Source organism: Talpa occidentalis, unplaced genomic scaffold (genome assembly GCF_014898055.3).
Source record: "Talpa occidentalis isolate TD23 unplaced genomic scaffold, MPIMG_talOcc4v2.1 talOcc4.2, whole genome shotgun sequence".
Taxonomy (NCBI): domain Eukaryota; kingdom Metazoa; phylum Chordata; class Mammalia; order Eulipotyphla; family Talpidae; genus Talpa; species Talpa occidentalis.
In genome coordinates this window covers 91,552,988-91,568,332 of record NW_023602073.1, presented here as the reverse complement: position 1 = coordinate 91,568,332, position 15,345 = coordinate 91,552,988, and the positions used below count along the sequence as shown (strand labels likewise).

General features: G+C 41.2%; 2 protein-coding genes across 9 annotated transcripts in view; one reads left to right on the top strand and one right to left on the bottom strand.

Moving 5' to 3' along the window:
- Window positions 1–7,297: 7,297 nt before the first annotated feature.
- RWDD2A (RWD domain containing 2A) lies at window positions 7,298–10,475 on the bottom strand. Of its 5 annotated transcripts, none has more exons than XM_037520020.2 (3): window positions 10,419–10,475; window positions 9,207–9,546; window positions 7,298–8,206 (listed from the first exon to the last, which is right to left on the bottom strand). In XM_037520020.2, exons 2-3 carry the CDS (start codon window positions 9,405–9,407, stop codon window positions 7,529–7,531), a joined length of 879 nt encoding a protein of 292 aa, XP_037375917.1. In that variant the 5' UTR covers window positions 9,408–9,546; window positions 10,419–10,475; the 3' UTR covers window positions 7,298–7,528. The 5 variants fall into 5 exon arrangements, with proteins under 5 accessions (XP_037375917.1, XP_037375920.1, XP_037375918.1 ...); XM_037520023.2 differs by lacking the exon at window positions 10,419–10,475 and adding an exon at window positions 10,166–10,312; XM_037520021.2 differs by lacking the exon at window positions 10,419–10,475 and adding an exon at window positions 10,002–10,159.
- PGM3 (phosphoglucomutase 3) overlaps window positions 9,973–15,345 on the top strand; it is a 26,494-nt gene continuing 21,121 nt past the window's right edge. Inside the window, exons 1-3 of one of the 4 annotated variants that reach the window (XM_054698997.1) lie at window positions 9,973–10,089; window positions 12,610–12,815; window positions 14,516–14,700. In XM_054698997.1, coding sequence (XP_054554972.1) covers window positions 12,612–12,815; window positions 14,516–14,700 — 389 coding nt within the window. In that variant the 5' untranslated portion in view covers window positions 9,973–10,089; window positions 12,610–12,611. Of the gene's footprint in view, window positions 10,090–10,597; window positions 10,681–10,940; window positions 11,085–11,125; window positions 11,431–12,609; window positions 12,816–14,515; window positions 14,701–15,345 lie in introns of those variants that run through there. The other 3 variants (XM_054698998.1, XM_054698996.1, XM_037520025.2) reach the window with 3 other exon arrangements.

Sequence of the window (15,345 nt, the reverse complement as noted above, 5' to 3'; positions counted from 1 at the left end):
TTGCCTAGAGAAAAATAACTTCTCAGGTATTTTTATTCCAGTTCTAGGTTATATTTGTCCTTTTTGTGCAACTGAATTCTAAAACTTCTATGGATGATCATTGCTGTTTACAATACCTTGTACAGCCTTAGATTTTAACATTCTTTTCTCATTGTTGCATCTTTTTACCACCTTTGTACTTAGTCAGAAATCCCTTCTAAAAACATCTCTCATTCTTCTTGACCAAATGCCCTCGCCTGTAACTCCACACTGTGCTGCTGGGCCTCTCTGAACAATGGCCCCTGTCCTGAGGGTCAGTTCTGAGCAGCGGGGAAGAGCTGCAAGAATAAACTTCCTGAGAAGAGCTGCAAGTGGAGCTGGCCTCCTAAGACAAAGGAGACTTGTGCAAGGACAGGGTTTCCAAACCAGCAGGGTTCCTATTTGATTGACCTGCCTAATGTCTCAATGATTAGCTCAGGTAATTAAGAACTCACCGTGTTACAATAAACTGTTTTTTCTCCGAGTTTGGAAAAAGTTTTGTAGCCACTTCCCCATTATCAGAATTGGTCTTTATATCAGACATTAAAATATTCTAATTATTATCCAGTCAGTACAGCCCAGAAATTAATGTTAATTTTAAGGTTTACTTTAAAAATTAATCATTTAACTAATGGACACAAGTAAAATTTTTTAAGCTCAGGTGCAGTGACATTTGCTAATTTTTTGGAGAAGTTTCTGGTTTTAGGTAATGGGAATAAAGAATAAAAAAATATTCAAGCGAGGAAAGGAAGGAGTAGAATCAAAATAAGGGGGGAGGTGCAATTGTATGGGGAATATAACCAAAATGAAAATGCATACATTGTGCAAAGATGAAAAAAGATGTAAGAATTATATAAAATAAAATATTTGAATTAAAAAAATATTCAAGATAAACTACTATAAAGTGACTTTACTGGAGGTTGAAGGTTATGCACATTGTTTTACGTGAAGGGGTGTTTTAGGTAAAAGGATTGAGCTATTTTTGAAGGGAGTATTTTGTCAAAAATTTCCTCAGTATAGTTATTTTGAAAAGATCCAGAATGCCTATTTCTTGTCTTTTTTCATTTTGTCTTGCAGCTATAACTAAATGTACTTACCTATGCAAAGGAATTTATTGAGGCATAGAAAAAGTAAATGAATAAAATATCAAATAAATGTCTTTTTCTCTTAAATATTATATTTTAAAATGATAATTCTGGATCTTGGCAGTCATCACAGGGTATTAAGAATTGTAATATATTCTCATAATGTAATTTCATTCAATATATGTTTAGTCATATTTGCTGTGTATATGATGAATGAGGTACTTCCTGGGCCTCAAAGAAAGATAATGAAATAAGCATTGGATGATTATTTACTAGGTACATATATTCCATAAGCAGAGCTATTTAATGTGGCCCCCATAATTCCCTTATGAAGTAGATAGTTTAAGTTCCTTGCCAAGTCCACTAATAAGTGAAGGAGATGGACTCCAAATCCATGTTTATCTTCATAGTCTCTTTTCACTATAATAGAGTGCTGTCCAAAAAATATGTGAGTCACATGTATAATTTCTAGTGGCTATATAAAGAAGAACAAATGGAAATCATATTAATAATACATTTTATTTAAACAAAAATATCAGAATATTATCATTTCAATTTGTAATCAATGTATAAATGATTAATGAGATATTTTTGCTCTGATTAAGTCTCTAAAATTCACGTATTTCTATATACATCAAAGTCATGAGAATAAAACGAATAATGGATGGGGCAGGAAACTCAAAGACACCCCCTACACACACACTGAATATTTGAGTTACAAAGGTAGCACAAAAATCAACACATAAAGAAGAATGTTTAGTAAAAGGATTAGGAGAACTGGTGTACCACGTGGAGAAAATTAAAACTGGAATCTGTTACACTATAAAAATTAAACTTAAGATGAATTATTAAAGACTTAGATATAAATGGTAAAAATAAAAAGTCAGTGAAAAATAAGGTAACAAAATAACCTTGGGACCTCAAAACCACAACCATGAGGTAAAAAAGTTAATGACATATTTGACCTATCGATGGGAAGGTTTTAGCTGATGATTAATAACAGGTGTCATAAAACAGTGTAAAGGGCATAGAATTTTAGGACAGTGGGAAAGGATGGTTGCTTTTAGAGAGATGGATTTGTTTAGGTTCAGAAGCTTAAATCCTCAGCTCAAGGTAAGGTATGAAAACTAGAAAAATGTTTATTTTTGCTAAAACAATCTTTTTTCTTACTAGATATAAGGCTGAAATAGCTGAAAATCGAGGTCATACTTAATTCTGCTGGTTTCCAAGTTTTATCAGGAGTTGCATTTACAGTCTCACCAGGCCTCGTATGCAAAAAGTTAAGTGAAAATATTAACAGGAGACAACAGAGGGATTAGCAATTTGCAGGATTAGCAATATTTATAAATTAGGCCTGGTTGTAGCTCAAATATGAGTACTGAAAGCCTGTGTCCTTGGAAACAAACCCCTTAATTCTAGGTAAACCAAAGCAGTCATCCTTTGCTCATCAAAACAGGAATACTTCCTGTCTAAAGAGGTTGTTGCTGCTTTGCTTTCAGATCCTATAATGACCTCACTCAGTTTATCTCCTGCTTCTCCGACACGATTTCTCTCTGCACACATATTAGAATCCAGCATGGAAAAAGGCTGTGCTGGCATGTACAGGCAAACCCAGAAGACGATTTCACCCCCAAAGAATTCTAGACTTTGCTCATTTACATTGGCAAAACCCTAGGAAAAATGTGTGGTGTTCTGTAAATACAGTGAGATAGGAAAAAGTAACACTGTGGATTAGGCCCAATTGATTGATAGGGGTGCACTTGGCACAGATTCTGGAGTCTGTGCTACCATGGGTAACTGAAAAGTCAGAAGCTAACTTGTTGGTTGACTGAGTTAGTCAGTTAGTTGACTGAGATGTAAAATTAGTAGTGGCTCACATTAAATAGAATTGAAAATGTAAGCTTTCTTGAAAGAATATAAGAAATTAAAAGATTTACAAAAATAGGAATGTTGGAGGGGATTTGTCACGGGCAGTGTACTGACCATCCCAATCCTAACAATCTCCCAAGAGAACCTATCAGTAACCTTCCTTTTACTGAGACCTTGAGAAATACATTCCCAAGGGTAACAGTAGCATTCAGGAAGAGCTTATTCATAACTCTTCAAAGCTGGAGAGGTCTGTCAGAGATGTTTGGTCAAGATATGCTTATTTCAGTGGAGACATCAAAATCTTGGGGATAGAAGTTTAATACAGCAGTTAAGTACTGGAGAAAACGTGGAAACAGTAGGAAGCAGGTGCAGTGTAATCAGAATAGTTTGGCTTACAGAAATCTTTGGTGGTGGCCAGTAAATCACAGGGTGAAATATCCTGAAGTGATGTTGAAAATATTAACAACTAGAATAGCACAGGTACTGATCAAGAAAGTGGATGCCTGTGTGAACAGCTGTTACAGCCCCACCAGTGCATGCCAGCTGGGTTCAGCACCAGAATATATGGGCAACCCACATAGGTCCTACTTCCTACTACTTATGTATGACAGCTGCAGAAAAGCCTGACATGGGCCACTCAGATAAAGCATCAAGACTCACCAGATATGAATGAGGATGCTAAGGGGTAATACCATAAATATTTCCAAAATCTGCTTGTGAGGCTCCACTGATTAGGATTAACAATATATTTCAGAAAGGCAACCACTATTTCTTTAGGGAATTATCGGGCAACAGTGCCAAATGAACACAAGTTTCTGAAGTATTAGAAACCATTGTGGTCTGTGGGACAATGTGTATGTTATAGGAATAAATACATCTATTTTCCCAATGAAGTGTTAAATTTGATATCTTCTTCATCTATGGTAATATCCCCATACTGATGCATAAAAAGAGTTGTTCTGGCAGGAATCAAATGATTTGCAGAGATAAGTCCTTCCATCAAAAACTTTAAAATAAGCAGGATTTGGTTCTTTTTTTCTCAATTTCAACATGAAATCTGGCATCTTCAGGAGATGGATGGTTGTTAAGAATGACAGCATATGCCATGAATTTAATCATGTGGTGATTCCAACTGAGCTGCTGTTAGTCAAGTTCTGTTTCATGGCGCTAATCAGTGGATGACTACTGATTTGGCAATGTTGGTTTGTTTTTCTTTATTCCAGTAGGTAGAGGGCACCTCAAACAGTCTGTGCAATCAATAAGCAACATCACAGATACTTCCTTCAGGTGCCATCAACTCCCTGACTCTGCCAAAATGTAACTCTTGATGCTAGTTCTGGGCCATCTCATTGTACATTGTACTCATCACACTGATTAACTCAATAATATGGTCAACGCATCTGGAGCACAACCGTCTTGAGGCTCCCTAGATATTTGCTAAAATACATCGCACTGGAGAGTGTTTTCAGACACATTTGTGGATCTCTGGTGTCTGGTGCATGTTGGGATGTCTTCTTCAGAGTGCAGAATTATGTGTTTTATTACACTTAAGGCCAGGGAGAACCCTCCGTGTTTGTTGGGCTTCTTTGAATTTTTGTGCCTGCTGCTTAAAGCCACTTACGGATTGATTCAAATTCTAGCTTTGGGCTTAGACAAAGGCCTGTTTCTGGGTCAGGCTGCAGAAGTTCTGCCATGGGTTCAGCGTTTTTAGGCAAATCAGGAGTCTGTATAAAAAAGGGATTTTTGAGCAAACCATGACTTGTCCATGTCAGAAAATACTGTTCTTTCAACTTACTATTGGGTTACTAAAAAACAAATGAAATTTTTTTTCAAAAAGGTTCTCATTCAGAGCCTTTTCAAGATCTCAGAAGAGATGGATTTCCATATCTATGGGAATTCAGGTTCATTGGTAACATTTCTGATTTAATATAGGATGATCTGTCAACTCAACTGGGTGGCTTCTCCATCAAGTTTGCAAGTATCCTCAGGCCCTAGCCTAACACATAATAGACCAGTAAGGAATGAAAAGCAAAGAACATACTTGGAGACATGCTGATAATAAAAATTTTTAAAGACACACAAAATTTATTGTGAGCATTCTTTTCAAATAACCATTTAAAAAATATAATGTGGACAGTATCAGCATTCTTAAGTTACAAGCAATTGTCTGATTCTGACTTTTCAAGGAACAAAGGGCAGATTTGGGGTAGCTCAAAGGAGGTGTTGAACAACCAAGCATTAAGTGGGTCAGCAATGAGGCTGTTACTGTGTATTTAAGCAGCAAGAGCTCAAACCACGTCTCCAGAAGACTCCAAGGGCGACATGATTCCAGTCACTTCTCAAAGTCATAAAAAGAGCAGCTTCCCAAAGTAAGTGTTGTGTGTATGGAGGGCCGGGGAGTGGAGGCTGAGGGGTGGCGGGAGTGGTATGTGTTTCTATGAGCTTTGCAAACAAAACCAGCAGTCTACTATACATATAAAGACTGAGCCTTGAATGATCATATATGTGTATGTGTATTTTTCAATAATTAATAGCCATATTTCTCCCATAATAGCCATGATTAGCCCTCTTTTAGGAGAAAAGTAGTGCTGCATGCTCATAATGGACATCAATTAAAGTAGCTTCGTTAATTTTTAGATGGTTCTAAAAATTATCAGAAATAGCTACCAAAGCAGTAAAGGGTTTATAAATAGAATTTATTCTTTTTATTCCATATTTTAGTGCTCTAAGCTTTTTCTATAGCTACTTCTGCCAAGTTAATAACAATGAATTACTGTCAGTGTTTTAGGCACATATTGGGTAGATGGCATATACTGTTTGGTTTCAAAGAAAAAAATGTAAAGGAGTTACATCTGTTTAGGGTCTAAAAACTTATAAATGCTAATTATACTTATTGATAATATTGGGAAGGTTATATGGAAAATTGTCTCCTAAACTTGGGGAGATTAAATGGGAAATTGTTTCCTAAACTGCATTGTTTTCAGTCCTGATGAAGATCAAGACGTAGAGGCATTGTAAATACTAATATCTCCCTTTGTATACAGGTAGTGTGAGGAGTCAACTGGGGGTTGGCCATGTCCAAGACAGGGCTTAAAACAACTGGGCAAGCTGGATCATCAAGAAAGGCAGGTCCATGCCAGGAATCTGGCTTCAAGGAGTGAGCTGTACCCTGAAAAGTGCCAACAAGAGCACAGGCAGGAAGTAGACCCCTTCTAAGACCTCATGGTCAGGCGAGTCTGCTTAGTGCAGGATCTGCTGAACTGGTTGTGTCTTCACTTTAGCCTAGGGAGATGCATCTGCATTCTGGACACAGTAAAATCAGAACACACCATTTCATCAAACATTCTGTAAGCTCCTTTGGCACACACATCAATGTTTGGCATCTAACAGTATGTCTCAACATGGGGAGTGAAGCAATCCCTCTGTTACTAAATCTCAGCACCCAGCTTTGGCTTTCTGAGGGGATGAGGGCATTAGTGAGGTACCTGGGTTGCTTTCCCTGGAAAGGGGCAGTAGTAGAGACCAGAAAAGTAGAGAAAGCTAGTTTCTGAGAAAGCTGCAGAGAGGCATTTGGGGAAGATCTGTTAATACAGATGATACTCCCAAAAATTCTTGGGGAGGCATACTGCATGATGTAAAGTGTTGGCAAGAACTACTTAAATAAGGTTTATCACCATTAAAATACAGTAATTTTGGAAAAGAATGGTAAAGCCTGGAGAGTTTGGAATTTTTAGGAGAGGGCTGTGAGTTAGCAAAATGTCAAGCTTGAGTACCCCTCCTTCCCAAGTAAGGTGAGGGTGCCAACCGCATTGGTCCTCTCTAAACACTCCTGCCCTATATCCTATACAGTAATGCACACTTGCACAAGGGCAGAGGGTGCCAGTGCCCATGGAACACTTGGTAGACAGAACTGAAATTTCTGTGAATAAGAACTGAGCTAAAAATATTAGTCTCATTCTCCTTAGTGTTATTAATCAAATGCTATAAAGAGGCAGCCAAAGAACAGAGCATTATGTGTCATCTTAAACACTCTTGAGACTTTATTATTATCCCTCTGCTGGCATTGAGGCTCTAGTTTCATTGAAATAAAAACCTCAAAATAGGGGGTTGAACTTAAAATAAGAAATAGTACACATCTGTTCTCATTCTCATTTTGAACTTGAGTTAGAATTTTCCAATAATGGGAGAAAGAAAACACAATGTGTTACCTGTGGGCTTGTTCATGAAAGGGAGAAATGTTCATATTTATATGTTCAGACTAATTTGACTATTGACATTAACTGGGCTTTGGAATCCTCTTTAATCAAATAAGCTTCACTGGTTACATTGACTTTTTTATTGTTTTACAGTAGTTTTCAGTTAACACAAGACTGCAGAGTTAACACAAGGTCTGCACTGTCAAAAGGTCAAAGGGCATATATTTTATTACCAGGGAAAAATTTGGGAGCTAGATTTCTCACAGAGGACACTGAACAGCCACTGGCCCTTTTATTTTGGTCTTATTAACAGAAATACTGACTTAGTGAAATTATAAATATAGGCCTCTTAATAACTTCCTAGGAGTCGGAACTTTTGCTTTCAATACCAAACAGTATCTGGAAAACATGCTCACTTTTGTGTTTTTTAAGAAATTCTAAGAACTGGCCCAGATTCATGTGATAGTCGTTCCTTAATCCATAGTCACCATGGGCCTCAAGGAGTAATTCTTCAAAAGAATGGAAAAGGCGCAGATCCTCCCCATTTCCTTCGGTTTCTATGCTTTCTGCATGCTTACAGGAAATATGTTTCCAATTGGGATACCTGATTGTGTGCCAGAATTCCTCACAGTGCTCTTTGAAACCTTCCACACAGATTATACCTGGCTTTCCTGTCATACAAAATCCTGTCACATCTAACCTTTTCCCAATGTCCAAAATCTTTTTCCTTAGGTCCTGCTGATAAATATGGTGACTGTAGATCCACATTCGGAGGAATGTGTTCTTGACTGGCTTTGCTTGTGTAGATGGTTCATAAACAAGTTTTCTGCTCAGGAAATAGGAGGCACTGTTGTCCTGTAACCACTGGATGGCTGCACACACACACAGCTCACCTGGATCAAAAGTCCCTACATAAGAAGTAAGACCTTTGTTCAGAAGTAACTGCTGTTGTCTGTCAAGCTCAGATGACCGTCCAAACAGCTGCAATGCTGCATAGGGGTAGCTGTGAGGCATGGTTACTTGCAAATCAATTTTCACCTTAAAATGAAAATCAAATAGATAGAGGTACCATAAAATCACATAAGCTGGTTTATCAATGGCAACTGCATGATTTTAATAAATGTAATAGTTATTATTACTATTGAGTCCGCTGTGTGCCAGACAGAGCACTCAGTACTTTACAGACACTCTTTCTTCCGTTGATGTATTCATTCATTTATCAAACACCTACCATATGCCAGGTAACCTAAGTTGTGATAAAATGAAGACGCTAGACACCATTTCTGTCTTTCATGAAGTCTAGAGCCTATGGACAGATTTTACATAATTACACATAGTATGTACTTGAGTTCAATGGTGGGAAGCACTCTTGGATCCACTCAAGTGTGGATCCACTTAAAGTACAGGATCCACTAAAATGTTTAACTAGAGAAACTGAATCTAATCTGGGAATTCAGGAAGTTTCCTTTGATGTAATGACAACAGTAGGATGGGTAGAAATACCTAGTACAGTGGTTTTCAAATGCCTTGTCTACATGTTACCTGTGCCATGCCAATGGATAAATGGATAAGATAAATGGATCAGAAGATGAAGGTAAATTCATTTTCAGTATTTAGATTTTCTATGTGTATTTGTTTTCTGTTTTATGGTGCTACCAAAGAAACATCCATTTACTTCCTAAATGCCAGTCTTGTTAAAGGCAATCATCAGACTTCTGAAAATTATGACACATGTACATACTACAAAAGTTGGATTGGCAAAAAACTGAATGAATGAACAAAATAACAATGGGTCTATAAGACTGTAAGATGTTTTAAGTAAAAACTCTAGGCATATTTACTAGATGGTGTGCATATTTATGTAAAATTCAAGATAATGAAAACAATTTAAGGACATCCTTCTTGCTTTTAAATAAGTAAAGCAAACATGCATCTGGAATATTCTCTAGTTGTTTCCTGCATAGGGAGCTTCGAGTTCCAAGTGTTTCCAATAAAAACTGGATGCCTGGCAACAATTAAAACAACTCAGGGCACTCACCTTGGGCTCCTCAATCTGGAGTGTAATCACAAATTCGATTTTTGGTGGCAGCGCCTCCCTTGTGCCTTCCAAATATCTTTTTATATTCGTCAGGGCATTGACATCTTCAAGTTTTACTTCTCCTTGGTTAGGAAACATAGAAAACAGCATTTCCATCTCCAGCAGCTGAAGCTGAAGGCATTCTTTCACTGATGCGGACATGTTGCCTCGAAATCAATTTGTCAGGAAATCTGAAAAGGCCCACAGACGCTGGGTTTGTCAATATCAGCGATTTCCAGAGAAATTTCCCGAAGGTCCCTTTTCGTGGAAGCCGTTTTGCAGGAAAGCTATGCACCAAGAGCTGGGGACACAAATCGCGATACTTTCACTCTTTTGCTTTATCTCCTGGCCCCCAAATCTAATACGCACACCTCCCAAGACACTTCATTAAAATCCAAATTCCCCGTCCCCGTCCCTTTCCCCCCACCCTCGCTCCCTATCTAGAGCCCGAATCTGCACTTTCAACAAGTGTTCCGAATTATCCCGTTGCAGGTGGTTGACAAACAACACCTGCAGACGCTCCGCTAGCCAGAATCCTGGGAAAGGCAAGGGGTCTGGCTTCCGATGCACCCAGCTCAGGTGGGGCGGAGCTGGACGCTGCGGCTAGGGAGGCCTGCAGTGCGGTGGGGCGGGGCTCTGGGCGCTCCGACTCGCGGGTCTCGAGGGCCCCGCAGCCCCCAACGCCAGTTATTAGCCTGCGCTCCTCCGCCAAGGACCCCTCCCTGATGGTTTTCTCCCCCCTACGGGAAGCCACACCGGCCGGGGGCAGCATCTTGGAGCTCCGACGACTTGGATCCATTGGACCCTGTTGCGAGGGGCCCAGGCTTGGGTCGGGGGCTTACAGGTAAATAATAAAATGACGTTTAGTGCGGGCGGGGGCCCCAGAACGCTTTCCGGAATCAAAGGTTTGAGAGATGAACCTCGAGAGTGAGGGGCGGGAAGCTGGGAGGCGCTCGCTGTGGGCGAGGCCACCTTATCTGCGGCCTCCGAGCTGGTCGGCTGCCCTCCCCACCCCAGCCGGGACCGCTAGGACCCCCGGTTTCCCAGGAAGGGGGCGCCTGCCACCCCTGGAGACCCAGATTTGGAAGCGCGGGCTGCGTGTCTGCCTGTCGCAGTGTCCTGCGGGCCGGCGACCCGCGGCCCTGAGCCCCCGGGCCGCCGCAGGGGCCTCACCCTTCCCGGTCATTCAATGGAAACAGCCCCAAGCCCGCTCAGAACCCGGATCCGCAGTTCCGCAGGCACGCGCTGCGCGTCACCGGCAGGGGGGCGGGGCCTGCGGACCCTCCCCCGCCGTGATTGGCTGAGGGGCGTGGCGCCGCGCCGGAAGCCACGCAAAGCCACGTCTGCGGGTTCCGAGGCCGTGAGTCTGGCTGCGGCGCGCTCGGGGCGGGTGCTGCTCCCCGCGGCGGAGGCGCAGAGGAGGCCCCCTGTAGAGGTGAGCGGGGTCGGGGGGCCGAGGTGCGGTGGCGAGAGGAGGGCGCCCCGGGGCGCGGGGCTGGGGACGGCGGTGGGCGGGTGCGCGGGCTGACCCGGGGAGCGCGCGCCGCGCACACCCACCCGCCGCTGCGCGCGGGGAGCCGGCGGGGGCTGGCAGGAGGGGCCGGCGGGGGTGCGGGTCGCCGACCGGCCTGGGGGTGCGGGTCTCAGGGTTGATGAGGAAACCTGCGGTGATAAGGGGGCTGGGAGGAGAGGGGAGCAAAATCTCGAGGTTTTGAAAATTGCCGTGAAGGGGATACTCTTCGCTCTCTTACCGCGGACACTGTTTGGATCTGGAAAAGTCGCTTTTAATAAAGGGATTTACATGTCCATTGAACGTTTTAGGACCTAAAAGGCAATAGGGTGGAGGCATTTTGTCTTAACTTTTTTTGGGGGGGAGGGGGGAGCGGGGATAGACTGTGGACTTAACAGGACTCGTTGACGCCCTTATGAATAATCATACTACATCACCATCTGGTCAGTTACTAATGTTTTCAAGGTTGTGAAAGAGATTTAGTCACTTTGGACAGAATTAAAATTACTCAATGCTAACTTTTTCCAACTGGACACAAGCAGACGTTTTCCACCATTTAACTCTTGTTCACTGAAACGATGAAAGACCATAAAACAGCTTAGTGAGGCTGGTGACTATAGGCTCTCTGCTCAGCTCTTGGCTAATTGGTAGTGGAACTGACCCAGGAAGTGAGTAGTAAGTACAACAGAGGTTGAAAACCTCGATTTCCTCTTAAAATTGGAATATCCTAGAAAAGGAAGTACTAGTAGACTGTGGGCCAATTTTTTATTTTTTAAATTAAAGGTAAAAGGAAGAAGTTGCCAGTTTCAGAGTTTAATTTAGGAAGGTGTCCTGAGCCTTATCAAAATAGAAAAATCCGTCTGAGCAGTCTGGGAGTGGAGGATATTGCTCTGTGCTTTTCCTTTGGGGCTAGGTCTCAGTAGTGTGAGAGGACTAGCAGAAGAATCACACAGACATCATAGATATTTTGGATCTGTCCTTTCAGTACACTTGAAGGTCTGACCCTTTGCCTTAATTTATTAAAGCTATTCAAAACCCACGCTTAAGCTTTTCTGTTTGTACAATGAAGTGATTTTTGGTCTTTGAGGGGTAAGCGAATTAGGCTTTTTGACCTCTGGTCTCTGTGGCTGTTACCTGCGGCCTCGATTGTGCTGATGTGGGAGGTGCTTGGATGTGGGGCACGCTTGCCTGATTGTGGACACCTGCATGGGTGTGGGCCTACGTAAGTGGGCACACCTGAGCCTAGAGGCCAGGGCTATATAAGGGCGGCATCACTTAGAGGGACAGAGATGGGAAGACATGTGACTACAGAGAGGCAAGACTGAGAGAGAACGCCAGAGAGTCCAGAGAAAGAATGATGATTGGTGGGGGGTAGGGGGGCCCTGCCTGCCTGCCTGCCTTCTTGCAGGCCAGTTTCCCTACCTGGTGTACTGCTGTAAATAGTTCCCTGAGAGCATTAAAGCCTGAAAAATCCACAGAGGGCCCCGGGACTCTCCTTTATCCATCTGCCTGAATTGATAGTGAACCTGCCCCAGCTCTGGAGCCAAAATGGGAGATGACTGAGGACAATCTGATTTCTGCTCCCATTCAGCGCTGGAGTACATTGTACTAGTTGGGTAGGCCCTTAGAAGACAATGCTAACCCCCAGGCCTAGTCTATCATTCTTTTCTTTATTAAGCATGGTTCTTTGGGGAGATTCAGAACGCGGCAGGCCAGTTTGTTCAAGGTGGCAATATTTGAAGCAAATGGTCGTTGGAAATTTCTTGTTAACTTAATAGTAATTAATATTAAGCCAAATTAATTCATATTAAGTTAAATTAATCAACATTAAATGGACATTTCTTAATTTTGTAGATATGGATTTAGATGCTGTTACCAAATACTCAGCATTACATGTCAAGCCCAATGGACTCATTCTTCAATATGGGACTGCTGGATTCCGAGCAAAAGCAGAACATCTTGATCATGTCATGTTTCGAATGGGATTATTAGCTGTCCTGAGGTCAAAACAGACAAAATCTACAGTAGGGGTTATGGTAACGGCATCGCATAATCCTGAGGTAATGCTTTTAGTACTGCAATAAGGCAAATCTTTGTTTACAAGACTAAACCCTAGTGTCTGAGCAGTTTAACTCAAAGTACAGATTCTAATTCTAGGAATTTATATGTTTATATGTTCTTAGAATTTGAAGCAACGGTTTCTTGAAAGCAGTCATTTATTGGTGACTCCTTAGAGGGTGTGGAGAGAATGAAATGAGATGGTCATATTTTGGAGAGCGTCCATTTTAAAGAAATAACAAAATGTTCTTCCAAGCTGGTTATACTGAAACAGTATCAGTAATAAAAAGCGCTAGTCTGTTAATTTTTTTTTTTTAAACTACCAGACTATTTTCCAAAACAGCTGCACCATGTTTTATTTTCACCAACAGTATGAGGTTTTTTAATATTTTATTTTATATAATTCTTACATCATTTTTCATTTTTGCACAATGTATGCATTTTCATTTTGGTTATAGTCCCCATACAATTGCATCCCGCCACTTATTTTGACCCTAGTCCTTCCTCCCCCACCCCCCTCTGGTTTATAGTTGCTTGTTGATTTTGATTTTTACTTTGTATTAACTAATCTTTTGGCTGGTCCCTTATTTAGATTTTCTAAATTCCTGCTATGAGTGAGACCATCCGGTATTTTTCTTTTTCTTTCTGGCTAGTCTGTTAATTTAAAGAGACTGGAGTCAACGAGTGAGACAAGGGCAAATATTTGAAAAGATGGCACATTTAAAATTTTCAGATAGGTTTTCTCTAGCAGAATGAACAGCCAAACAGATGGCTCCAGGGACACACAAGTGAGCTTTGCACTGAACATTGATGAAGCTGATGGTTTTGGTGTTTGTGATAATTAAGTTTTTATCACAGTATTCCTTTGACATAAATTAACTGTTCTGCACTGCCCGCAGGTTGCTTATACGTGGTTTGAATAGTATGTTTCTGTTTGCTGGGGCATGAAATTTCTGCTTTTGTAGCTAAATCAGCAGCAAGTTAAACTATGTAGATCAGTAATAGATTGTAACTTTCTCATCCCCCCTCAAAGAGGAAGACGTTACTGGCCACCCTCCACCTAGGAATCATGGTAAATGTGAATATGTCTAATTGCCAGATCACTGTAGTTGGTTACTTACTGACTTGTTCAGCAAAACCACACATTTCTTGCCAGTTCCAGAAATACTGCTTAAAACAATTCTGAGCTATTTCCTTCAGTTGACAGTCACTGTGAACTACGCTTGCTTTTCTCTGCCCAAGAACTGGAGCAGAATTGTCAGTTTTCAGCTTCTCTTCTACCACTGGTTAACACCTGACCAGTTTGTTCTTGGAGTCCACAGTCATTGCAAGAGGAACCTTAGGTGCCATTACTCTGCTCTAGTTGTGCTCTCATCAGTTAATTGAAGCCAATGTCGAGACCACAGCCATGTAAAAACGAATGTAGCACTCTGACTCTTAGAGGGTGAGGAGTCACATAGATTTGATTACAGCACAGGCACTTACTAGCTGTATGAACATAGGCAGCTTGTTTAATTTGACTCACTTTAATTTCTTCAAGATTGGAGAGTAACAGGATAATAGTTAAACTGATACACATGGCATGAGGCTTTACCTTGGTAATGTGTGAAACTGTAGTCCAAAGCCCAGCCTTCATGGTTGGGAGATTGGTAACAGGTGAGGCTACTCAGCCATCTGGCTTATTGTTTGTTTTTCTTTTAAGGAAGACAATGGTGTAAAATTGGTTGATCTTTTGGGTGAAATGTTGGTACCATCCTGGGAGGAACATGCTACCTGTTTGACAAACGCTGAGCAACAAAATATGCTGAGAGTGTTGATGGACATCAGTGAGAAAGAAGCTGTGAATCTGCAACAAGATGCCTTCGTAGTGATTGGTAGAGATACCAGGTGACCAGCATCACTGGGGAAAGCAGCTTGGGGAATGAGATGTAAAGGGCTGCAGCAGTTTTAGTGCCTGAGACAAATTGAAGTCATGAAATCAAGTGGAACTGCCCTCAGGCTTCTATCTGGTCTTTTTTGTAGGATGTAGGTGCTAAATCACTTCTGAAACTTGGGTTTTAGAGTCCAAACCCCAACTCTAAAACTATATGAATTTGAGCTGCTTATTTCATCTTGGGATTTCAATACTACTACAGTGTTGATGAGTCTCAAAAGGGTATTTTGAGGATTACCTGAAATAATGTAGGCAGAATACCTCTTTTCTGACATGAGGGAAGCATTTAAATGTCTCCCACCTTTTTAGTTCTTTAGATTTGGTCCTTTTCCCTAGAGAGTAAGAAAACTTGATTCTAAATTATTTTTAGAGATTTAACCTGTTAGTATCGGATTATATATTTATGTCATTTTCCTATGCTGGACCTCGCTGGAAAACATTGACAATTGATGTTATTTCTATATAGTTAGCAGGTTTTAACCTTCCTTTAAAAAAAAAAACAAACCCCAAAACATGTAAGGGCTTCCTGGGGGGCCTAGGGGTTAAGTCTCAGTGTTACCATTGCTATTGCCTGAGTTTGATCCCCTGCCAGGGAGCTA